We start from the raw sequence: 24759 nt of genomic DNA, 5'->3' as shown, positions 1-24759 counted from the left end.
ACTACAGGCATGTGCTACCATGCCTGGCTAATTTTTTTATGTATTTTTAGTTGTCCAGATAATTTCTTTTTATTTTTAGTAGAGATGGGGTCTTGCTCTTGCTCAGACTGGTGTCGAACTCCTGAGCTCAAACGATCCACCCGCCTCGGCCTCCCAGAGTGCTAGGATTACAGGCGTGAGCCACCATGCCTGGCCTCCATTTGGGTTTGTCTTATGTTTTGTCATGTTTAGACTGGGGTTATAGTTCTTGGGAAGAATATCACAGACATGAGGTGCTCTTCTCATTGCATCTTATTGGGGATACATGACATCATTTACATGACTGGTGATATTAACCTGATCATTTGGTTAAGGTGGTGTCTGCCAGGTTTTTCCACTGTAAAGTTATTTTTCTCTTTCAATATTCTGTTCTTTGGAACCAAGTCACTAGGTCTAGTTCACACTTAAGTAGAAAGGACTTAAGCTCCACCTTCTGGAGGGGTTAATATCTAGATAGGTTATTTGGAATTCTTCTGTAAGGTAGATTTGTCCCTTCTCCATTTGTTTATTCAGTCATTATTTAAATCAGTATGGATTCATAGATGCCTGTTTTATTCCTTGTGTTATGATTCAATACTATTATTTATTTTACTACTCAGAATGGCCTATATTATCCACCCCCACCTTTTTTTCTTATTGTAGTAAAATGTATATAACATAAAATTTACCATTTTAACCATTTTTAAGTGTAGAATTCAGTGGCATTAAGTACATTTACAATGTGTGTAACCATCAGCACTATTTCCAGATTTTTTCCATCATCCCAAACAGAAACACTGTACCCATTAAACAATAATTCTCAATTTCCCTCTCTCCCCAGCTCCTGGGAACCTCTATTTTACCTTCTATTTCTATAAATTTTCTCATCAGTTACCTCACATAAGTGAAATCATACAATATTTGTCCTTTTGAGTCTAGTTTATTTCACTTAGTGTAATGTTTTCAAGGTTCATCTGTGTTATAGCATGTGTCAGAATTTCTTTCCATTTTATGGCTAATATTTAATTGTATGTATGGAGATACATTTTTTTTATCTTCTCATCTGTTGATAGACCTTGGGTCTACTATGAATAATGCTGCTATGAACATTGGTGAGACATTAGTATACAGGTATCTGTTTGAGTCCCTGCATTCAGTTCTTTTGGATGTGTACCTAGGAGTGGAATTGCTGAGACATGATTCTGTATTTGACTTTTTGAGGCCCTGTCATATTGTTTTCCACAGCAGCTGCACCATTTTAAATTCCCACTGAAATACATGAGGGTTCCTATTTTTCCATATTCTTGACAACACTTGTCATTTTTCCATCTTTTTGATAATTGCCATCCTAGTGGATATGATGTAGTTTCTCACTTATTTAAAATTGTGGTAAAATATGCACCATAAAAATTACAATTTTAACAATTTTGGATATACAATTCAGGGGCATTAAATACATTCACATTATTGTGCCACCATCACCACTAGTTTCAAAACATTTTCATCTTCCCAAACTGAAACTCTGTACCCATAAAACAGTAGCTACCAGTTGTTTCTTATCCCAAGCCCCTAGCAACCACCATTCTACTTTCTGTCTTTATGACTCTGACTACTCTAAGTAGAATCACACAATATTTGTCCTTTTGTGACTAGCTTATTTTATTTAGCATAATGTTCATCCATATTGCTTGTAGCATGTTTCACAATTTCATTTCCTTTTAAGGCTGGATAATATTCCATTGTATATATGTAGTGGCATCATTCTACCTACACTTGTCTTTCTGGAACTCGCAATTACTAATATATGTGTTGCTAGACCTCAGAGTATCTTCTATGTCTCCTATCATCCCTTCTATATTTTCCCATCTTTTTCATTCTCAATGTTTCCTTCCTCTGACCTACCTTTAAGTTTACTAATTCTTCGCCTGTGTTTAAACTGCTCTTACCCTCATCCACTGACTTCATAATTTTGGCCAGCTTTAGGATTTCTGTTTGGTTCTTTCTAAATTCTGCTATGTCATCTTTTAGTTTCTAATTCTCTGCTGATATTTTCAAGGTTGATTTTTATTTCTTTAGCATAATATGTTTGATCTGTCTGACAATTCCAATACTTGAAGTATTTGTGGACATGTTCTTTGGGTGATGTGCTCACAGTGCTTTCTTCCTTTTGTGCCTGTTTACTTTAAAAATTTTTTTAAATTGAAGTATAAGATAGGTACAGAAAAGTATACTTATAATAAGTGTATGGCTTGTAGAATTTTCACAAACTGACCATACCCACGCAGTCAGAATTCAGATCAAGAATAGAATATTATCAGCTCAAGAAACCTTATATGCTCTTCCAACCACCCCTACCAACCTGCTCTCCTTCCCCACATAAAGGTAACTACTATCTTGACTTCGAGAGCATAGACGAAATTTTGCCTACTTTTTTACTTTATGTAAATCATACCAAATTTACTTTTTTTTTTTGAGACAAATTCTCACTATGTCGCCCAGGCTAGAGTGCCGTGGCGTCAGCCTAGCTCACAGCAACCTCAAACTCCTGGGCTCAAGTGATCCTCCTGCGTTAGCCTTCTAAGCAGCTGGGACTACAGGCGTGCACCACCACACCTGGCTAATTTTTTGTTTCCATTTTTAGTTGCCCTGCTAATTTTTTTCTAATTTAAGTACAGATGAGGGTCTCACTCTTGCTCAGACTGGTCTCAAACTCCTGAGCTTAAGCAATCCACCTACTTCAGCCTCCCAGAATGCTAGGATCATAGGCGAGAGCCACTGTGCCCAGCCAAAATTTACTTTTATGTCTGGCTTCTCTTCCTCAATGTTATGTTTTTGTGATTCATCCATAATATTGTTCTTAGCTGTAGACTCATTCCTTCTCCTTGCTGTGTAGTATCCCATTGTGCCTGGTTAGCTTTGATTATATACTGTACATGGTATTTAAAAAATCATTCATAGTAATATTTGAGGCCTAAGATAATGGTATCATCTTCCAGAGAGGACTTTATTACTCCCTGGTCCATGGGACTGGGGGAGTCCACTAGTAGGAGATTACCTTAATTAAAGTTTAAGGCTTGAACTTTGATGGACCACCCAAATGATGCAAAACTGAGCTATGTTTTGCCTTTACCACTACTTACTTTTATTTCTAGTTGGCTCTTACCTTGAAAGTATAGCCTTTAGGGTCCCAGCTTAAAGTGGGAATATTATCAGAGTCCCCATCTCTGAGGGACCCTGGGCTTTGACTGTCACCCTCCTCCCCTCTGTCAAAACCCAAAAGGTTGCCAGAAGAACAGCTTCTGGCCAAGCCAACAGGGCCAAAAAAAGGGCCAGTTGGTCTGAGTGCTGAGTACCAGTCAGGCCTTGCAGGAAGTACTGTAACTGCCTGTGGTTCTACCCTCCTGTGCAGGAAGGCATTGGATCAAGGAAGAGCAGGACAGATCCTGTTGTGGTCAGAGTGACTGCCTGGCCTGTGTCTCCAACCAAGCTAGGGCTCATCAGTCTGTTGTTCTGCTTTTCATTCCAGCCTAATTCAGTGGTTCGAGACAGCACCAAGTCGGACCTGTCCACAGTGCCGAATCCAGGTGAGGGTGCTGGGGTGGGATCACCTTAGCTGAAGACATCTTTTCTTTATTAGGGAGTAGGAATGTGGAAAGGTCTCTGAAGTTGAGAAATATCTCTGATCTTTTTGGACCCTCCTGATTTGAAGCCAGTTGGGCCTCACTTGTGCCGTTGAGTTACTTGGGAGGCCTACTTACACCCATGAAGAGCTGAAAGATGGACTTGTTGCCTAGGGCAGTTTTCACTTGGGTGGATTTGGCCTCCCTCAATGCCTTTTCCTCAGTGCCCCAGCACCTAGAGTTGGGTGTCTTTTGAACACTCACCATATGGGTCTGCAGTAACTCAACTTTAGCAACCACCAAACCAGAAGCCCCAGCTTAGGGTACCTGCAGGGGTGAAGAGGTCTTCCGACTCCAAAGGATGTGCTTTGAAAGGTTAGGCCTGAAAACAGGCCTGGCATGCATGTCAGGCAAGCAGTCAGACCCGTGTACAACCCTGTCCCCCTTGCCTGCGACCCAGCTCCACAGTCATACTTTATCTTGTTCTCCCATCCAGGTTGGCAAAAGAACCATCATCAATAAGCTTTTCTTTGATGTTGCCCAGGAGGAGGAGAATGTCTTGGATGCAGAATTCTTAAAGGTACCCAGAATTTATCTGATTCCACTTAAACCCAAGTCCTCTGGGAGTTTACTTTCTACTCCTACACAAGCAGGGTGGTTAGAATTTGGAGATGGGGGTGTGGAGGGGAGACTTGGTAGAGATTTCAAGGCAGGGGCAAGGAGAGCAGAGGACTAGTGATGAGACACAGTCATCAGAGAAATACACTGTAAGGGAAAAAGGGGGTTGCTTGACTGTGAACCCTCCCTTGAGATTTCAGGGCAATTCCAACCAAAGTGCAGAGTGCCTCTCTGGAGGTCCCCTCACCTTTCAGAGGACCTACAGTCATCCTACCTACTCCACTTTGTTGCTGGGACAGTTAGTGACAGATGAGAAAACTCTTTCACTCCCCAGCCAGGGAAGATTTGTGGACCCACTGTTCCCTAACCTGGCTATGCCTCAAAATTGCCTGAGGAGCTTGGTATAAAGTCAGATGCCTAGGCCTTCCCCAGACCAGGAATAAGGGCAGAGCCTCTGGAATAAAGATTTGCCCAGGTGGAAACCCACATTGCAGGGGAGTTCCCTCCCATACTTCTGCTTCCCTTCCAAATCTAAAATTTAGCTTTCTTTGTGCATGAGGAGGCTGGATTGGCAGAAAGCTCTTGAGGAAGTTGGATTGGGGTTCACAAATGATCCCTGGACTCTGAGAGTTAATTTTCTGGGCATCTGTCAGATCAGAGTTCATTTGGCCCTGGCCCTAGGGTATCATGACGTCCTTGGAACCTCAGCACTTCAAGAACAAGGAGCTTTTGTGCATAGAGCCAGCATGTTCATCGTCATGGTAACAACTCCCAGTTTTAAGTGGTGTCCTCCCTGTGATGAAAGCAACAAAGGCAGCTTCCTTTGTTGCTTTCCTTTTTTCTGTCTTTCAAAGCCAGATATGTGAGACAGGTAGGCAACATCTTGAGTAGTTTGGAGCAAGGGCTTGGAAGCCCCTGCTGGGGTGTGAAAGGAGCCAGGGGACTATGGGTAGTGATGCAGCAGCCTTGGGCTGGTGTCTGTTCTCAGGCAGCCCTTGCATGCCCTTCCTTACCCACCACTTCCATTCCCAGCTATTCAGCCTACACTAACCAGCCACACCACCAGAAGCTCCTGCCTCCAGAGTCCTGGTTAGAGTTTGACAGCAGAGGCCACCTGCTAGGCCTGGGCCTTAGTATTGGTCACTCATGAAATTCTGAGTCTTGTGTTCACCTTACAAGGGAGATCTAGAGTAAGGTTTGCCTGGATTCCATCGAGATACCACTGTGGACCCTTGGTCAAGTGTTTTAGTTCTGCAAAACCTTGGTTTTCCTGGTTATAGAGTAGAAACCTCTTTTGCCCATAGGGATGTTGAGTTCTCTAAGGCTCTTGAATGGGAGCTGGGTTCACTTCTGCCCCAGCCTCTCAGTGATTCTGTGACTGACTGAATCACCACTGACTGACTCTCAGTGGCTCTGGAACATATGCAAGGGCTTTGAGAGGCTCTCTTGACCCTCACAACAGTCTGGTTAAGAGCCTCACCCATGTGAGGTTTCATCCAGGGCTACAAAGCTGTCCTGGTTTACCCACCTCTATTGGATTCTGAGGCTGGAAGGTTTCTAGTACAGATACCGAGCCAGCTTAGAGCTTGGAAAAGAGGTAGACTGTGAAGCAGGCAGGATTCAGGGTGGAGGGAAGGAGTGGTGGCCCAAGGTCCTTGGCCATTCCTATTCTCTGTTCCTGGTAAGTGCAGCTGATGCCCAGAGAGAATGAGGCCAGCACAGAGAATGAGGCCAAGGAAGTGATGGAAGCCTCTGCTGTTGAAACTGATCACGTGGTCTCAACTTTACTTCCCTTGCCACTATTCTGTTCCTTTCTCTGTCCTGGGGCCTCGCTCCTGAGATTTTTTTTTTTTCTCCATCTTACCTGTTTTTCAAAAAGCCACATAAAATAAATGCTTATAAAGTAATGCTTATCTCTTCGTTGTTAGCTTAGCTTGGCCTTGAAATTCAGCAGGATCCATGCCTCCCTAGACCTACAGGCCTCATTATTCAATCCTGGGGCTCCCCACAGCCTTATGGGAGGCCATGTGGAGATCAGCTGTGATACTTTCCTGCTGCTTATTGTGGGTATTGCCTTACAGAATGAACTGGACAATATCAGAGCCCAGCTTTCTCAGAAAGGTAAGTTAGCAAGAGACAGGGGCCCTGGGAAGCCCCTGACTTAGATGCTAGAGGGAGGAGCCCTAGGAGGAAGGCATCTAACCCTTTGGCAGAGCCAGGAGCTCTTCCTGCTTTTTATGTCCAAGAGTCCTGCTAGCTCTCGGGACTGGCAGAAAAAGAGAGGAAAGGGAGGTGACTGAAGCTGTCCACCTAGACCAGGTGAGCCTCTTCTCTCTGTCTGCAGCTTCTTGCCCAGGACCCAGGCTGGGAGGGGGCCACCTAGTGGGACAGAGTGTCTTCAGGAGAGGGCTCAGCTGCTGAGTTTGGCTAGAACCTCCTTGAGTTCTGGGATGATGAACTAATTAGAACCATGGGAGGGTCAAACAGTAAAATCTTTTCCCAAGTAGTTCAAGCAGCAAAAATAGGGTTTGTGCCTGAATGAAGGCTCTGGCTTAGCTTCCCTTGTTTGGTGTATGCCAGAGAGGGAATTGGGCTATCTAACTTTCTGGCCTAAGCCTTGTTTCTTACCTGGCTCAGGGATGAGGTGCTAGTACCCAAGGGCCCAGGTTCTCATGCTAATGGATGGATGGACCTCTCTCTCCCCCACCCTTCACCCCTGTTCCAGAGAAGGAGAAACGGGATAGCCAGGCCATCATCGACACTCTGCGGGACACACTGGAAGAACGCAACGCCACTGTGGAATCTCTTCAGCAGGCTTTAGACAAGGCTGAGATGCTGTGCTCCACACTCAAAGTGGGTCCTCTGGTCTTGTGGGCACAGAGTTCGGGGGCAGATATAGCTCTTGTCCTCGGCTCAACATTCTGGGCTTATTTTCTGGTTCTGCCTCAGTCAATACCTTGGTTTGTGCAGTTGCGAAATGGAGGCAGATTACTTCTTCCCCAAGTCCTTCCATACTATACCCATCCAACCCATAAGAAAAGGGCCATATTGACTGTGCTTGTGGATTTTGTACTCAGTAGTTTGGAGAGACAAGGCCTTCCCAGCACTTCACAGAGGGGATGCTCAACTAAGACCTCAGTGAGGCTGGGCCATGTTTCCAAAAGTGGTTCATACTCCACTGGTGAGGCCAGCTTGAAGAACCTTCCATTAGCACTCCAGTCCTTGGCTGGGCTGCTCTCTGGAGCCAGATCAAACAGCATCCCAGGGAAGAGCAAGGGCCTTTGAAGTCGGCTGTGCTGAGCTGACCGGGCAGATCAAAGCCTGCAGAGCAAACAGCCCTAGACCCAGATGAATTTTGTATCAGCCTGGGTTGGTGAGCCTCTTGCTATCCAAGGGGCATGAGGCGATTGATCTGAACCCATGATTGATATTCTGGTCTTGTAGTCAGGAGCAATCCTTGCTGGATGTCATTCGAAAGGGAAAGAGAGCCATTCTTATGAACAGACAAGGCCCCAGGATATTTATTGTCTCTGTTTCTGCTTGGAGGCTGGGCCACATCACATGGCCTAACTAGTGGGAGGGAGCAAACTAGCACCTGGCTGCAGAACAGGAGTCTCTGATGGCATTCTCAGGTCAGAGATGGAGTGGTCTTATGCCGAGGGCAGCCTAGCCAGCTGACCCCGGCTCAGTTCTCCTATCTTGGCAACTGTTCACGGGTCTGGATGGTGGATGGTGAAGCCTGGGTTTGTGCTGTGGACTTCTTTAGTTACCTGCACAACATGTACCACAAGGCCCAGATCACTGAACTTTGGCAGCTCACAACAAGTCTGTAGATGCTGGTAGTGGGCTGTGCCTATGGTAAGACATCTCAGGAGTAAGCAGGCAGGGAGGTGAGGAAGCAGCTGGCCCAGAGCCTCTTAGCAGAAAAAGTACAAGCCAGAGTGGGGCCCAGTAACCTTACATCCTGGGGTTTGGGAACACATGGTTATCAGCATTTTCAAAAGATGAGGTACAGATAGTTATAGAGTGAAGTTTTCCCAGTGACTTTAGCTATGGCTTCTGGTATGTGCGTATTTGTTCTTCAGAAGCAAATGAAGTACTTGGAGCAGCAACAGGATGAGACCAAACAAGCCCGGGAGGAGGCCCGCCGACTCAGGAGCAAGATGAAGACCATGGAGCAGTGAGTTTGGAACTGACTTCTGCACTGCATCTTTGTACCTAGGGCCCCCAGGGGGTACAGCTCTTAGGACTGCAGCAGGGAGTGAGGTTGGGTCGCCTATGTGGTTCAAATCTCTGTAGGCCATGGAGGGCTGAGGCCAGCCAGATATGGATGGGCACAAGTCTTGCTTAGCTTCTGTGGACTCCCACTTACTATGGGGGGCCTTGCTATATTCCTCCCTATCTGTTGCTTATGGCCAGATGACCTGGCAGGTCTTTGCTTCCAGGATTCTCTCTCCGGGAAATCCCTGACCTTGAGGCCCTCTGTCAGCACCTTTTCTTTCTCACAGCATCCCTGGAGCTGTGCTTAGCTTTGCTATGGGGCTTTTCCTTGGGCACACCCACCTGCTAAAACATCCTAGCAGCCGAGACTGTTACCATAGCAACAGCAGCAAAGGAAGGCAGAACTGTACTGGGTGCCTACCCATCAGCCTCCAGATTTCAAATGCTGTGGGCCGGTATGTTTTTCAGGATTGAGCTCCTACTCCAGAGCCAGCGGCCTGAGGTGGAGGAGATGATCCGAAACATGGGTGTGGGACAGTCAGCGGTGGAGCAGCTGGCTGTGTACTGCGTGTCCCTCAAGAAGTATGTACTCTGGCCCCTCTCAACAAGCCCAGGAGCTAGGCCATGGGGCCCTAGCCATGCCACTGCTGCCCATCTCTTGTAAAGCAGATGGAGTCAAGGGGCAAGCTCTGGAACCATGCTGCTGCAGTTTGAACCGTGACTCTACCTCTCATCAGCTATATGGCCTGGGGCCAGTTTCTTGGCCTCTCTAACCCTCCTGCTTCCTGAGTGGAGATAGAAATAGACCTGCCTCACAGGGTTGTTAAGAGAATCGAGTGTGAATTTTAAGTGTTGTTTCCAAGGGAGTTGATATAGCCCTCTGAGCTAAGCCCCATCATGGTATCAGCACTATTACTGACCCTGCCTGGCTTGAATCAAACTTTGCTTGCATTCTTCTCTGTGGTGGGAGTGAGGTTGGCAGGAAGGGGGGCTGCTTGGCTGACAGGCACAGAGGGTCCAAGATGCCTCATGTAGGACCAGATGGTAAAGGGGGCCCCCTAGTGAGGCTGGAGCTTCCTGCACAACCTCTTAAGTCACCAGTGCCTATAGGACAGGCAGGGAACAGAGTCACCTCCATGCATTCTGTGCAGTCCCCTCCACAGCACCACCTGGCCCCTGTTGGACTCAGATATCAAAGTAGGAATGAGAATGAGCTGAGGGTTTGGGTGGTGCTTTGTGTTAGGTTGGTGCTGTGGCTCAGTCTGACCTATGGGGTGTTCTGTTCTGGCTTCTCTTTTAATGGCCACTTTGCAGAGAGTATGAGAATCTGAAAGAGGCACGGAAGGCCTCAGGGGAGCTGGCTGACAAGCTGAAGAAGGACTTGTTTTCCTCCAGAAGTAAGGTAACTTAGTGGGGAGCAGAGGGTGAAGGGAGAGGTGGCTTACCTTTCCCCATGCTCACTCAGGTCTCCTGAGCAAGGCGATGAGACCTGATGGCACAGCTGACTCCATGGGGCTGTCAGATGACTTACAGAGACTGATTACTGGTCCTTACTGGGCATTGTCTATGTGGCTTGTCTACTTGAGGTAGCAGATCATGGAGGTATTCCCTCCAACACATGCATACTCATATCCCCTCTGCTCTTCCTGGCTCCTGGGCAGGATGGAGAGCACAGCCCCCAAATGTGACAGCTTCAAAGGCCTGTTTTTGTACTAGGCCTGGAATAGGAGAGCTCCTAGGACTTGATTTGGTCAGCACAGCTGCTTTTACTTCTGCATGGTGCATCCATGGGCTGCAGGGTGTAGGAAGCAGCATTTGTAGCTCCAAATGGGTAGCTCCAGATGTGCTTTGCCGGACTGAAGCCTATCCTCAGAGAGTTGAGATCTCTTCCTATACCCCCAGTCTCTCTGGACTCTAGGCTACCTGGACCATGCACTGGGTAGCCAGGTGGGGACAGGGCACATGGTCACCACTTGGCTTTTCCTTTACTCCCTACACTTTCTTACAGTTGCAGACAGTCTACTCTGAGTTGGATCAGGCCAAGTTAGAGCTGAGGTCGGCCCTGAAGGACTTACAGAGTGCTGACAAGGAAATCACGGTGAGGGATATCCTTGGCCTGATTGAGAATGAAGGGATTGTATGCTCTCTGAGCAGGGCTGGGCTGTCTCTGCACAGGGGCCTGTGCACCAGTCAATGCTGGTGGTTCTGGGCTCCTTGCATCCTCCTGTGTCAGGGTATGCCCTTTGGCCCTGGTCTGGTCTAGAGCCTGGGTCTCCTCGGCAAAAAGCAGACAACACCATGTGTCTTCCTCACAGTCTGTCTGTACCTGCATCCTTGAGGTCCTTAGTCACCAGAGGAGGAGCTCTACCAGAGAAGGGTTCTAAAGCCTGGTGGGCTTGGCCTCCTGAGCCTGATGTTGGGGTTTCAGGCCTTGTTCTGTTCCCAATGGACCTGCCTTTCATGCATGCTGCTCATGTCCTCTACATTATCTCCGGACTCGATGCCTCAGCCTTTGTCTCACACTCTTCTCTTTCTTTCCCCAAGAGCCTGAAAAAGAAGCTAAAAATGTTGCAGGAAACCTTGATCTTGCCACCGGTGACCAGTGACACTGTCAACCGCCTGGTTTTAGAGAGGTTTGTTGACACTCTGGCGTGGTGCAGGGGTCACAAGCTGGGAGAGCTCCCTCGTTAGGGTCTTTACTCCTTCTGGCTTTGGTGGAGTCGGTGGCCTTCATTGACCTGAAGTCTGTGGACCTCGTGCCCCAGGAGCCAGCCAAGGTTTAGTTGGAAAGCAGCTTTGAGGCAAATTCTGGGCTCTGACAAGGCGAGGCCAAAGAAGGCCAGAAAGGACCTAGGGGCGATCTGAGAATGGGGCAGGAACACTACCTATCTTGGGGCATTCTGTTTATGGAGTGGCTCACCACATGCATCTGTCTGCCCCAAATTCTGAAACAAATATGAAACCACTCTAAAATATTAATAATTCCCTTGGTCCCAGGAATGTGTACTTTAAAGCTGCCAGCAGAGGGAGCCAAGAGGAAGAGGAATTTGTATACCTGTAGGAGTGGGCATCCATTTCTGCTCCTGCATGTTTCACAGAAACAGACTAGATTAGAGCATCCTCAAGGCTAACTCCTGCCTGCAAGGGACCCTGGCAAGTTCCCAGACAGAAAACACACAACTCCTGTCAATGACCCAGTGTTTTCTTTTTTAATCTTTTTCTTTTTCTTTTGTAAGAGACAGGGTCTCGCTCTGTTGCCCAGGCTAGAGTGCTTTGGCCCAGTCACATCTCACTGCAGCCTAAACTCCTGGGCTCAAATAATCCTCCCACCAAAGGCTCCTGAGTAGCTAGAACTATAGGCCCATGCCACCATGCCCAGCTAATTTTTAATTTTTTTGTAAAGTTGGCATCTTGTTATGTTGCTCAGGCTGATCTCAGACTCCTGGCCTCAAGCAATCCTCCTGCCTCAGCCTCTCAAAGTGCTGGGATTACAGGCATGAGCCACCACACACACCCAGCCCTTCTTTTAACTAGGCACAGTCTGTTCTAAATTCAGGGCTGCAAGCACATTTTCTCAGAACCTCTTGAAAACATTTGCTTCTGGCTGTTGGTCACACACACTCATCTCAGAATAAACATCTTTAAATTATTAATATAATGAACAAACAAAAAAAATTGTCGACTCCTCAGTGGCAGCTTTGCTATGTTGTCTTTGTACTCTGATGGCAAGGGCCTTAAAACTTCAAATGACCTGAAAGACCCTGCCTCTGCCTTTCTTCTGTGACAGCTGATATGTTGCTGCATAGGTCAGAAAGAAGTCTTGTTTTCCTGATATATTGCAATTTTTAGGCACATTCCTTCAACCAGCACTCAGATCTGAAGGAAGAGCAGTCTAGGCAGAGAGGATGGCAAGTGTAAAGCCCCGAGGCCTGACTGAGCTGAGTATCCTTGGAGGAGAAGGGCTGGCGGCAGGTGGACCAAACCTCTACGGGATTATGTAGACCAACGTTATAGTACAGATTTTATCCCAAGGACAGTGGAAACTGTTGGGGATGCCTGAGGAACATCACTCTGGTGGGATGAGCACATGCCTCTGATTTTTATCCCATCACCCACTGATGATTCCTTGAACCTGTACTCCAGCCCAGGGGGTACCAAATCACCAGCTTGATGTCTACCCTCTTAGACTTCTGCTTCACTACAAATGAAGACCCCATAAGACCACAGTGTTGAGGTAATTTAGGGGGGTTTAATTTTAGGTATTTCTTGATACTTTGATGATTCTCTAATTTTTAAAATGTAACTACTTGGAATGCATTGGAGATGGATTCAGATCAGTTCAGAGAAATCCATGTGGCATCCAGGAGGAATTTTTAAGAAATTTTTAAATTAAGAAATTTAACCAGTCTGAGCAAGAGCAAGACCCAGTCTCTACTAAAAATAGAAAAAATTAGCTGGGCGTGGTGGTGCGTGCCTGTGTTCCCAGCTACTCGGGAAGCTGAGGCAGGAAGATCACCTGAATCCAGGAGTTTGAGGTTGCAACAAGCTATGATCATGCCACTGCACTCTAGCTCAGGTGACAGAGCAAGACCCTGTCTCAGGAAAAAAAAATTTAATCAAGAAATCTCTTAACTTTTTACTTCAGCAGTATTTCTTTTTCTCTCTCTCTTTTTTTAATAGATCTTACTCTGTCACCCCAAATAGAGTTCAGTGGCATCATCATAGCTCACTGCAACCTCAAACTCCTGGATTCAGGTGATTTTCCTGCCTCAGCCTCCTGAGTAGCTGGCATTACAGGCACATGCCTAATTTTTCTATTTTGAGTAAAGACAGAGCCTCGCTCTTGCTCAGGTTGGTCTCGAACTCCTGACCTCAAGTGATCCTCCTGCCTCGGCCTCCCAGAGTGCTAGGATTATAGGCGTGAGCCACTGCTCCCAGCCTTCAGCAATATTTTTTATTGTGGTAAAATATACATAACATAAAATTCACCATTGTAACCATTTTCAAATACAATTCTGGCATTAAGTACATTCACATTGCTGTACAACCATCACCACTGTCCATCTCCAGGACTTTTTATCTTCTAAAACCAAAACTCTACCCATTAAACAATAGCTCCCCATTCTCCTCTCTCCCCAATCCGTGCAACTACCATCTACTTTCTGTCCCTATAACCTTGACTACTCTAGGATTCTCATAGAAGTGGAACCATATAATATTTGTCCTTTTGTAATTGACTTATTTCACTTAGCATAATGTTTTCAAGGTTCATCTATGTTGGAGCATTTGTCAGAATTTCTTTCCTTTTTAAGACTGAATCAGCAATCATATTTTAAATTTGCAAGTGTTCTTTCTTGCTCTGTGAGTACACTTTTTGGAAAACATACTGTTCTTGTTTTAAGGTCTCACATTTCTGCTTGTCTCAGAGTCAATATTTGTACATCAGGGCCTTTCTCTTGGGCTCCCCTCCCATGCCTGGTGGTCCTTTGCTGCTTGGGAGTGCAACCTATATGGGTAGGGTTTGCAAGAAGTGTGCAGTGAGCTGGCATCATGCTGGAAACTCTTACCTGAGCCCAGAATGCAGAAGGCTTTACTGTCAGCTCCAATATTGGCTGCCCTAGGTCACTGTACATGGTTTGATTGGTGTGTTTGGGAAAATCTCTTCCATTTCTTAGCTCAGGGTAGCTCAGCCTGATTGGGAGACATGATTGAGCTGAATACCTTTAGAACCCTAGCTGCCTCAAGGCAGGGAGTATAAAACCTTTTCCTAGGATATCACTGAAGGCTGCTATCTGTGCCTGAGTTTTCAGGGCTGCTTAATGCTTCTGTAAGGTCCTTCCTTGCATTTGCAGCTCCCTCCTGTGGGTTCTGGCTGCTGTTTCAGTCTCCCATCTCCTAGTCATGCTCTCTCCCCCAGAATTTTGTGGAAATCTCTGGGAACTGATGGTGGTTACCCTTTCCATTTTGTTGCAGTAGTATTACCTTTCACACCTGTCATTTTAGGGAGGACTTAGCCACCACCCCTAAGGGCCCCTGACCTCTGGGCTGGAGGGAGTTGGGGAGGCCATTGCTTAGGATAAGGCTACCAGGGATCCGTGAGTTCATATAGGAGATGCTGGCTGGGCACGGTGGCTCACAGCTGTAATCAGCACTTTGGGAGGCTGAGGCAGGAGGATCACTTGAGGCCAGGAGTTCTAGACCAGCTTGAGCAAAATAGCGATACCCACATATATGAAAAAATAAAAAGAGGAGACATTGACTGAGCCCCTGCTACACAGGTAATGAGTCTGCCCACGGCCTTTCCTCTGTTTTAGTAAGGGGAACTTTGAGTGTCTTGCCTTACTTCCTGAGACCTCTGGCATGAAGCCTTGTAAATTGGCCATAGGTAGGTGTCCCAAGGGTGATAGTATCCCTCAGGAGGGCTGCAATCTAGGCCCCCAGCCAGTAAAAGAGGCCACTGAGCCCTGGGTTCTTCCTTGTAGGATAGACAGAAGGTGAGAAGGAAAGAAAGTGGACCCCTGGCAATAAGGGAAACAGGCTTCAAGCTCACAAAGGAAGAAGATGATACTGGGAACAGTTGGAGAGAACAAGAAATGTGTCCATATGAATCAGATGTGGGTGTGAGGGCTGAGGGAGGCACTGTGAGAACCTCTTGAGTTTTGAGTTTAGTGTTGTGGATGGCCAAGAGGTGCAGGTGAAGAAGACTGGCTTGGCTTGAGCCAAGGTTGAGCATGTGTCTTGGGCAGCACTGGGCAAGGCCTGAGGGGATGGTAGTGAGAAGTCCTTCCTTGAGCCACCTGGAGGGTAAAATGGGTGTACTCAGCTAGACCCTGCCTGCCTCTTGAGTTCCTAACCTTTCTTAACCTGAGTCTGGACTTGCTAGGGTTGATAAATGGATACTGCAAAAAAGTTGGCATAAGCAATCCTTGGCTGCTGCTTTATGCTGTGGTTCTCAGAAGAGGAAGAAAAGCAACCAACTTGGAGTTGGTTTGAAGTGTGTTTGTGCAGCCTTCATTTCTACTTGCGAGCCAGTAAGAAAGTAGAGCTGCCAGGGGCCTGGCCAGGGAAAGGCAGAAATAGTCCAGGCTTTCTGGGTTGCTTACCCACCCATATCAGTGCAGGCAGCTCCCTTCTAATCTGTCTCCTCTTTCTATTTTTCATTTTTTCGTAGATATGGGTTTTGCTATTTTGCCCAGGCTGGTCTAGAACTATGTTTGCTCTCCAGAAACACTACTTTAATGCCTATATCATATTCAATTTATGGACGTGCTAGCCCCCTAGGAGAGTTATTTTGATGGTTTCTAATATGGTACCATTTGCTGTGATAAGTAGCAACATCACAGGGGGAGGGACAGAGAACTTCCCTCTACATCAGCCTGTAGTGACATCTCTGACTGGCTTCTTGCATTGCATTCTGAGAAACGAGGCTACATGGTCAAAGGCAGCAGTCTTTTGTTTATACATTGGTTTTTGTCTGGGTTTTCGCTTGCTTCCTTCCTTGTCTTCCAGACTTTCACTGGTCCCATGATTATGTAAAGGACTGAGCCAAATGATTTATTCTGTAGAGATTAGGACTTTCTTAGTGAGTGGCCGTCAGTCAGGAATGGGCTACAGAACACGGGAGCTGAGTTATCTCTGATGCTTGAGAGGCTATCATCCTTCTGGTCAGCAACTGTGGTCCCAAGTAACCAGGCCATCTCTGCCTTCAGCCCAGCTCCTGTGGAGATGCTGAACCCGAAGCTGCACCCACCATCCTTCAGTGATGAGATTGATCTCAATGCTACCTTTGATGTGGAGACCCCCCCTGCCCGGCCCTCCAGCTCCCAGCATGGCCACTCCAAGAAGCTCCACCTGGAGAAATCACAGTGAGTGGTAGTCCATAGCACTGTCAATGGCCTGGTAGGGGGATGGCTAAGACAGCTCTGTAGGCCTTGCACTAAAAGCTCTGAGTGGCTGATGGGGCAGTGAGGGCTGCCTAGGCTTGGCTGTGGCTTTGGTTCTAGCCACCTCTTCTTCCCTCTCCAGACCACTCAGTCTGTGCGAAACCCTTCTCTTATCTCATTAATCCTCACCATTACCCTTCAAAGCAAAGGTATTAGAATGTGAGTTAGAGAGAATGCAGGGGTTTGGACTGGTGATGTTGAGGAGGCTGTTCTCAATACCTTGAATGCCTGCCTACCAGAGTCCTGCGCCAGGGACTCTGAACTTCCTCTTCCCTTCTGTGCCCCTAAGTCCCATGCTTGTGGTAGGACCATCTCAAACCATAGATCCCAGGGCTCTACCACCCAAGGGCGTAGCCCACAGGGGCAGCCATGAGGAGCTATCTAGAGTTACAGTGGGGCAAGTGGGACCTGCACTAGAGGCACAGTAGAACTGGGAAAAGGGAAACTGTCTCCTTGGCCAGGCCCGCCAAGTTGATTCACTGTGGAGACAAGGACTACACTCAATTGTACATGTAGGTATATGCTACTCAGGTAAAGGGAGGTCAGGGGCTGAGCAGGTTTCCTCCTAATTAAAGACTTTGGATAGGAGAGAAAGAAATTGAGATGTTAGACAGTGGAGGTGGAAAAGGGCAAGAGAACAAGCCAGCTGGGCTATCCACCCTCCCAAACCCATACAGTACAGGGCCAGGCCTAGTAGCACTGAGAGACAAACTTAGGGCCTATGGGCTGTAGTCAGGGAGCCTATCAGTGCCTGTTCCAGACTCTGGCTTCCTCATCTTGCCTCTTCTTCACCTGTGTAGTTTGAAGGTGGGCACCTGGGGTTTTCATGATGCTAGGCCTTTTAGAGACACTTCCACCATCTCAAGGGCCTACTGGGAGAGCAAGGGAGCCCAAGATGCCCTTAACTCAGCTCCACCTCCCCAGAGCCAGACTCACAGCAAATGGAGAGTCTTTCCATGGTCATCATATGGCCTCTCCACAGGCTGTGGTGTAGGAACAGAGGAGTTCAGAGTCAGCAGGCCCTGATCCTACTATTGTCCTCATGGCTTGGGGAGCCATAGAGTCAGCCCTCGATCCCCATCCTTCCACCCACCCGGGAAAATACCAGGAGAGGATATCCAGCTGCTAGGGTCCCCAGGAATTGGATGGAAACACAATGTCCAGCTCTGGGGATGGGAGTAGGAGGCCAGGGCGTAGGGCCATGCTCTATTCTACCCCAGACCCTACCTGCACGATTCTCTAGGAAGATGGCCTGGCCCTGTGTTCTGAGAGTACTTTGTGGACTACCTTACTGGGAGGCTAATTTACCGAGGGTCTCGTGGAGGTAGTGCCCCCTCTCTGGGCAGATAGGACTAGGCCTGAGCTCATTAGATGCCTTCTGCTTCCATCAGGGCATGACTGGTTTTCTTCCTGTGGGTGGTGAATCGATTGGGCTCCCCAGCCCCATGTAGAGCCTGGGACATGGTGAGGTGCCCAAGGACTTGGATAACATTGGAATTTGGCCCTGAGTGGAAACCATAAGATTTGGACATGGTCCAGTCTTCCCTGTCTCCACCACCCTGCTGTCTGTGGCTGTCTAGCTGTTCACGGAACTGCACTTGGGGTGGGGATCACTGAAGTGCCTGCCTAGAACATAGGCGCATCAGCAGCCATGCCACGTGGACTCCCCAGGGGTTGTGTGCTGAGCGTGGCTCACGTACTCCTCACATCTTGCTTACCTACTCCTTGTCCTCATGTTTCATTCTTGTAGCTCTCCTGTTCAGAACATCCCCAAGAAGATACCCAAATGTTCCAAACAGGTAAGGACTTCCCAGGTAAGAAGCTCAGGTAGTCACCATCTAACCCTTGCCAGGACTGGGCTTGAAGATGGACTTCTGGGAGGTTCGAATCTTGCCAGAGCCCTCTCACTCTTGGGCCAGAACCGAGATACCTCGGGGCCACCCTTGGGACTCCATTCATTATCTTTCCTGCCTCCTAGTGAGGCATCAGAGATTCCGATCTTGTCCCACCACCACTACCTTCCCTCCTTTGCTGTTACCTGGCTCATCAAGTCTGGCTCTGGGATCTCCCTTGTAGGAGTCCCAGCTCTCACTGGGTGGCCAGCGCTGTGCAGGAGAGCCAGATGAGGAACTGGTTGGTGCCTTCCCCGTTTTCATCCGGAATGCCATGCTGGGCCAGAAACAGCCCAAGAGGACCAGAGCAGAGTCCTGTCGCAGCAAAGATGTGGTGAGTATAACTTCCCACAGTGGCAAGTGCCACCCCTTTCAGGGGTGGTGCTGGGTAGCTGTCCCCCTAGCCCATCAGCCTGGCCCACTCATCTCTTCCTTCTGTCCTAGGTAAGGACAGGCTTCGATGGGCTTGGAGGCCGGACAAAATTCATCCAGCCTGTATCCTTATTCTGTTGTAGTGGGCTGACTGGAGCTGTGGAGCCCATACCATGCCTCACCTGTACCCCTAGACCTCAGCCTGCCAGTGCCAGCAGCCTCAGGTGTGCAGAGCCAGCCCTTGCTGAGTGTAGCAGGGCTGCCCACCCCACTTGGCTCAGCTGTAAGCCTTTCCTGCCCTGCATTCCAGTCTGTTCTCCAAGCCTTTTCCTTGACATCTCCTTCAGACTGACACAGCTATGATCCGCCCACTGCCCATTAAGCCCAAGGCCAAGGCTAGGCAGAGAGTAGGAGTGAAGACAGTACACTCTCCCTCCCAAGCCAAGCTGGACACCTTCCTGTGGTAGTGAGAACAGTGAGTCTGAGCAGTGGCCAGACTCATGCCAAGGACTGGCCAGGCAGGGCATTTTTAGGGGATAGTTCCTTCTCCAGGACCAGTCCTAGGAGCAAGGGCAAACAAGCAGGTGAGGGTGAGAGTGATGCCCAGAAACTGTGCTCTTCCTGTCCTCACCCTGTCCCCATCTCTGCCATACCGGACCTACCTTTGGGGGCTGACATGACCAGCTCATTATTCCTAACAATAGGGCCTGCTCCTGGTTCTAGGCTCCTGTTTATAGCCATGATCAGATGTGGTTGGGCTCCTTCTGGTTCTGGAGACCAGGGTCACTTGTTAACTATCTCTATGGACCAAAGTGCTTGAGGCTTCTTAGGTAGCCTCAGCCTGAGCTTCTGCCTGCCTCTGACTTGCAGCTCGATATGGCCTGAACCAAGCAGGTTGGGAACTGGGGGATGGTGGTGCAGAAGGGATTGGGGGAAAATTTTCATGTGAAATAAAAAAAAATAGAATCTCTTCTTCCTGGTTCTGAGAGTGTAAATTTGCACCAACACTTTGGAAAACTGTTTGGCATGACTTTTTAAAAGGCAAAAGATTTATACAATCTGAAGAGAAACTAGAGTATGTGGCATGACTTTTTAAAGCAGGAACATTAACTAGCTGCAGACCTAGCAGATCCATCCCCAGGCATGTGCCCTCTCGTAGGGCACAGGGAGATTCTAGCAAGAATGAGATAACTGCAGCTTTTTCCACAGTCTCTAACCTGGGCACAGCCCAAAGGTCATAAACAGGAAAGTGAATGGGTAAACCAACATCTGTTGATACAGAGAACTCAAACAGCAATCAACAAATAACCAGTGACCACTACTTTCCCTTTCTCCCCACCTCTAAATGCTACCAGCCAAATTGCTAGTCTTTGGGTCTTGGCTGCAGCGGCACTTTGTCCCAGAGTACTTCCTTTCTTGACCTCTAGCCTGTGTGAACACCCCTAACTTCTCACACCCTCTATTGAATGGGAGTTCATGTTTCCCCAGGGCCCAGCATGGGCCTGGCACAGGGAGTGAATGAATACTTCAGGCTGAGGGTGTCCAGCTGCTCTTCAGCCAATCTAGAGGAGTATGGGGCTTCGTGGAAAGGAGGTGATGCTCTTGGTTATGGGTGTTGGCCCCTGTGGTGCTGACTTGAACCAGGGAGATTTAGTGAGGAGAAGTTCAACATCAGGTTAAGAGTGTAGGGACTGGCTGCTAGCACCCTTCTTACCAGCTAAGTGGTCTTAGGTTAATTATCTTGCCTCTCTGTACTTAGTTTTTTTGCCTGTAAAGTAGGGACGAAAACACCAATTCCCTCCCAATTGCGGTGAATCTAATGAATCAACATACAGGTTAAGAACTTGACAGCTAAGTGAAATAAGCCAGACACAGAAACACCTATTGTATTGATTCCGCTTATATGAGGTCTCTAGAATGAGCAAGTTCATCGAGACAGAAATAGAGGTTACCAGGAGTTAAAAGGAGGGGGAAATGAGTTACTGCTTTATGGTCACAGAGTTTCTGTCTAGGGTGATGAAAAAGTTTTGGAAATAGATAGGGATGATGGTTACCAAAAAAAGAACTAATGACAGACCTAAATATGTAGAAAGACATCCTGTGTTCATGGATTGGAGGACTTAATATTGTTAAGATAGCAACATTTCCAAAGGGAATCTACAGATTCAATATAATCCCTATCAAAATTCCAATGGCCTTTTGAAGAAATGGAAAAGCTGATCCTCAAATTCATACGGAATTGCAAGAGGCTCCGAATAGCCAAAACAATTTTTAAATAGTGAAGAAAAGAAAAAGTTATTCCCAATTTAAAAACTTACTACAGCCAGGCGTGGTGGCTCATGCCTGTAATCCTAGCACTCTGGGAGGCCGAGGCCAGAGGATCGCTTAAGGTCAGGAGTTCGAGACCAGCCTGAGCAAGAGCAAGACCCCCGTCTCTACTAAAAATAGAAAAAAAATTAGCCAGTCAACTAAAAATAGAAACAAAAAATTAGCCGGGCGTGGTGGCTTGTGCCTGTAGTCCCAGCTACTCAGGTGGCTGAGGCAGGAGGATCCCTTGAGCCCAGGAGTTTGAGGTTGCTGTGAGCTAGGCTGATGCCACAGCACTCCCTCTAGCCCGGGCAACAAAGTGAGACTCTGTCTCAAAAAAAAAAAAACTTAACTACAAAGCTGCAGTTATCAAAACTGTGGAGTGAAGTCATGCATAATGGTGTAGTCAGAAGCTCTAGAGGTTGGTCACTAGATCAAAGCAACCATTGAGCTGGAAAGAGCAGTGATTGTAATCAACTGTTTCAAAACTCTGGAACCTGATCAGACATTTAACATCAAGGAGGTTGCTACATGAAGACAGAGGCTGCTATTCCTTGGTAAGAGAATGGTGATTCCAGCAGCCACTGTTCCCATTCCTCAGCCCCATCAGGGTTGCCAGGATAGCAGCTCCAATTCCAAAAGCAGCTGACTGGTGCCAGGGCAGACAGTGGGGATCCTGCCCTTCAAAAATTTGGGATTGTGCACTTTGGTGGGTCTGGAGGTACCCTGAGATGCTTGCCTTGGTTTCAGCACTCTTGGATGCAGTTCCTGTACTGCCCTCCCCAACCTACTCCCACAGTCCCCATCCCTAACCTTGGCATCTTTCAGAAGATTTAAAGGGCCCATGCATTTTTTTTTTAAAGCCGGAAAGTCTTTGTCAGGTCACTCGCTAGCTGACTGCAGAGATAACAGAAATTTCTGTGACAACACACAAGGAACACATACTTTGCAAAAAGTAGTTTGGAAAAATAACAAATAGGTGGCTCTAGCCCTCAACAAGCAAAATTTAGCAATTCCTGAGGAATGGGAGAATATTTCCAGAGTTACCACAATAATATACTCAGAATATTCAGTTGGCAACAAAAAATTATAAAGCATATGGAGAAACAGGCAAGTATGGCCCATTCACAGGAAAAAAGGAATTTGAAGCCGGGCATGGTGGCTCACGCCTGTAATCCCAGCACTCTAGAGGCAGAGGTGGGAGGATCGCTTGAGGTCAGGAGTTTGAGATCAGCCTGAGCGAGAGTAAGACCCCATCTCTACAAAAAATAGAAAAATTAGCCAGGAGTGGTAGCACGTGCCTGTAGTCTCTGGTACTTGGGAGTCTGAGGCAGGAGGATTGCTTGAGCCCAGGAGTTTGAGGTTGCAGCGAGCTATGATGACGCCACTACACTCTAGCCAGGGTGATAGACCAAGACTTTGTCTCAAAAAAAAAAAAAAAGAATTTGACAGAAATAATCCCTGACAAACTCTGAAGCTAAAAGGTATAATACCTGAAATGAAAAATTCATTAGAGTCACAAAAGTCAATTGCTTTATTTCTTTTTAAATTTTCCTTTTAAGACAAGCTCTCGCTCTATTATTACCCAGGCTGGAGTGCAGTGGCATGATCACAGCTCACTACAACCTTGAGCTGGGTTCAAGCAATCCTCCTGCCTCAGCCTCCAAGTAGCTGGGACTATGGGTGCACCCACCACACCTGGCTACTTTTTTCTTTTTCTTAGAGACAGGGCCTCACTATGTTGTCCAAGCTGGTGTTGAACTCATAGCCTTAAGTGATCTTCCCTCCTTGGACTCCAAAAGTGCTAGGATTACAGGCACGAACTACTGCACCCAGCCCCAATTGCTTTCTAATATACCAGCAATGAACAACTGGAATTTAAAATTAAAAACATGATACCTTTTACATTAGCACCAAAAAAAGAAATGAATATTTAGGTGTAAATCTATGCCTAAAATATGTAAAAGATCTGTGTGAGGAAAACTATAACTCTGATGAAAGAAATCAAAGAAGACCTAATTAAATGGAGAGATGTACCACGTACATGGGCAGGAAGACTCAATATCATCAAGGTATCAGTTCTTCCCAACTTGATCTATAGATTCAGTGCAATCCCAATAAAAATTCTAGCAAGTAATTTTGTGGACATGGACAACTGGTTCTAAAGTTTATATGAAAAGCAAAAGGCCAAGAATAACCAGCATAATATTGAAGAAGAACAAAATCAGAGGACTGACACTACCTGACTCGACCTACTGTAAATCTGTGGTAATTAAGACAACATAGGGACAGGCATGGTGACTCACACCTGCAATCCTAGCACCCTGGGAGGCTGAGGTGGAAGGATTGCTTGAGGCCAGGAGTTCAAGACCAGCCTTAGCAAAAGCAAGATCCTGTCTCTATAAAAAATAGAAAAATTGGCTAGATGTGGTGGCACACACCTATAGTCCTAGCTGCTTGGGAGGCTGAGGCAGGAGGATCACTTGCCTAGGAGTTTGAGATTGCAGTGAGCTATGATGATGTCAGTGCACTCTAGCCTGGGCAACAGAGCAAGACTTCGTCTAAAAAAAAATAATAACATGGTATTGGCAAAAGTAGACAAACAGACCAATGGAACAGAATACAGAATAGAGTCCAAAAATAGACCCACACAAATATAGTCAACTGATTTTGACATAGGAGCAAAGGCAATTCGATGGAGAAAGGGTAATCTTTTCAACAAATGGTGCTGGAACAATTAGACATCCACATCGAAAAAAATCAATCTAGACGTATTTTAGGCCCTCCACAAAAATTAACTCAAATGGATCATAGACCTAAATACAAAATACAAAAGTGTAAAACTCCTGTAAGATAACAGGAGAAATAATATAGGTGACCTTGGATTTGGTGATAAATTTTAGGCACAACACCAAAGGCATAATTCACAAAAGAAAAAATTGATAAGCTGGACTTCATTAAAATTAGAAACTTCTGATCTGTGAAAGACACTAAGAGAATGAAAAGATAAGCCACAGTTTGGGAGAAAATCTTTACAAAAACATATCCGATGAAGAACTGGTATCCAAAATATACAAGAACTCTTAAAACTCAGCAATATAAAAACAACCCAATTTTAAAAATGTGCAAAGATCTGAACACACACACCTCACCAAAGAAGATATACAGACAGGAAATACGCATATGAAAAGATGTTCAACATCATCTCATCAGAGAATTGCAAATTAAAACAACAACAGGATAAGTATAAAATACAACAATAAGGTAAATAACTACATACATATTAGAATGGCTAAAATCCCAAACACTACAACACCAAATGCCGGCAAGGATGTGGAGCAACTGTAACTCTCATTCATTGCTGGCAAGAATGCAAAATGGTATAGCCATTTTTGAAGACACTTTGGCAGTTTCTTACAAAGCTAAACATATAGTCTATATACTATTTTGATATAGACCAATGAAATAGACTAGAGAGCCCAGAAATAAACCTTCACATATATGGTCAATTGATTTCCAACAAGGTTGCCAAGACCATTCAATGGGGAAAGACAGTCTTTTCAATAAACAGTGCTGGGAAAACTGAATATCCACATGCAAAAGATGAAGTTGACCCTTACCTTAAACCGTATACAAAAATGAAATCAACATGGATCAAAGACCTCAACTTAAGAGCTAAAGCTATAAGACTCTTAGATGAAATCAGGGGAAGCTTCATGACTTTGGATTTGGCAATGATTTCTTAAATATTTCTTAAAAGCACAGATA

At 46.5% G+C, this 24759-nt stretch overlaps 1 protein-coding gene across 1 annotated transcript in view; it reads left to right on the top strand.

Moving 5' to 3' along the window:
• The window catches only part of TRAIP (TRAF interacting protein), a 22858-nt gene extending 3490 nt beyond the window's left edge, over positions 1-19368 (top strand). The window contains exons 2-15 of the mRNA XM_012647117.1: positions 3545-3602; positions 4135-4218; positions 6338-6377; positions 6982-7109; positions 8342-8436; positions 8946-9059; positions 9792-9879; positions 10486-10575; positions 11022-11110; positions 16187-16342; positions 18171-18219; positions 18497-18646; positions 18757-18807; positions 19032-19368. Of these exons, the coding sequence (XP_012502571.1) occupies positions 3545-3602; positions 4135-4218; positions 6338-6377; positions 6982-7109; positions 8342-8436; positions 8946-9059; positions 9792-9879; positions 10486-10575; positions 11022-11110; positions 16187-16342; positions 18171-18219; positions 18497-18646; positions 18757-18807; positions 19032-19151 (1312 nt within the window). The 3' untranslated portion in view covers positions 19152-19368. The remainder of the gene's footprint in view (positions 1-3544; positions 3603-4134; positions 4219-6337; positions 6378-6981; positions 7110-8341; positions 8437-8945; positions 9060-9791; positions 9880-10485; positions 10576-11021; positions 11111-16186; positions 16343-18170; positions 18220-18496; positions 18647-18756; positions 18808-19031) is intronic.
• Positions 19369-24759: the final 5391 nt, after the last annotated feature.

Source organism: Propithecus coquereli, unplaced genomic scaffold, assembly GCF_000956105.1.
Source record: "Propithecus coquereli isolate 6110/MARCELLA unplaced genomic scaffold, Pcoq_1.0 Scaffold1, whole genome shotgun sequence".
Taxonomy (NCBI): domain Eukaryota; kingdom Metazoa; phylum Chordata; class Mammalia; order Primates; family Indriidae; genus Propithecus; species Propithecus coquereli.
The sequence above is the reverse complement of the archived record's forward strand: the minus strand, read 5'-3'. Positions and strand labels throughout refer to the sequence as shown.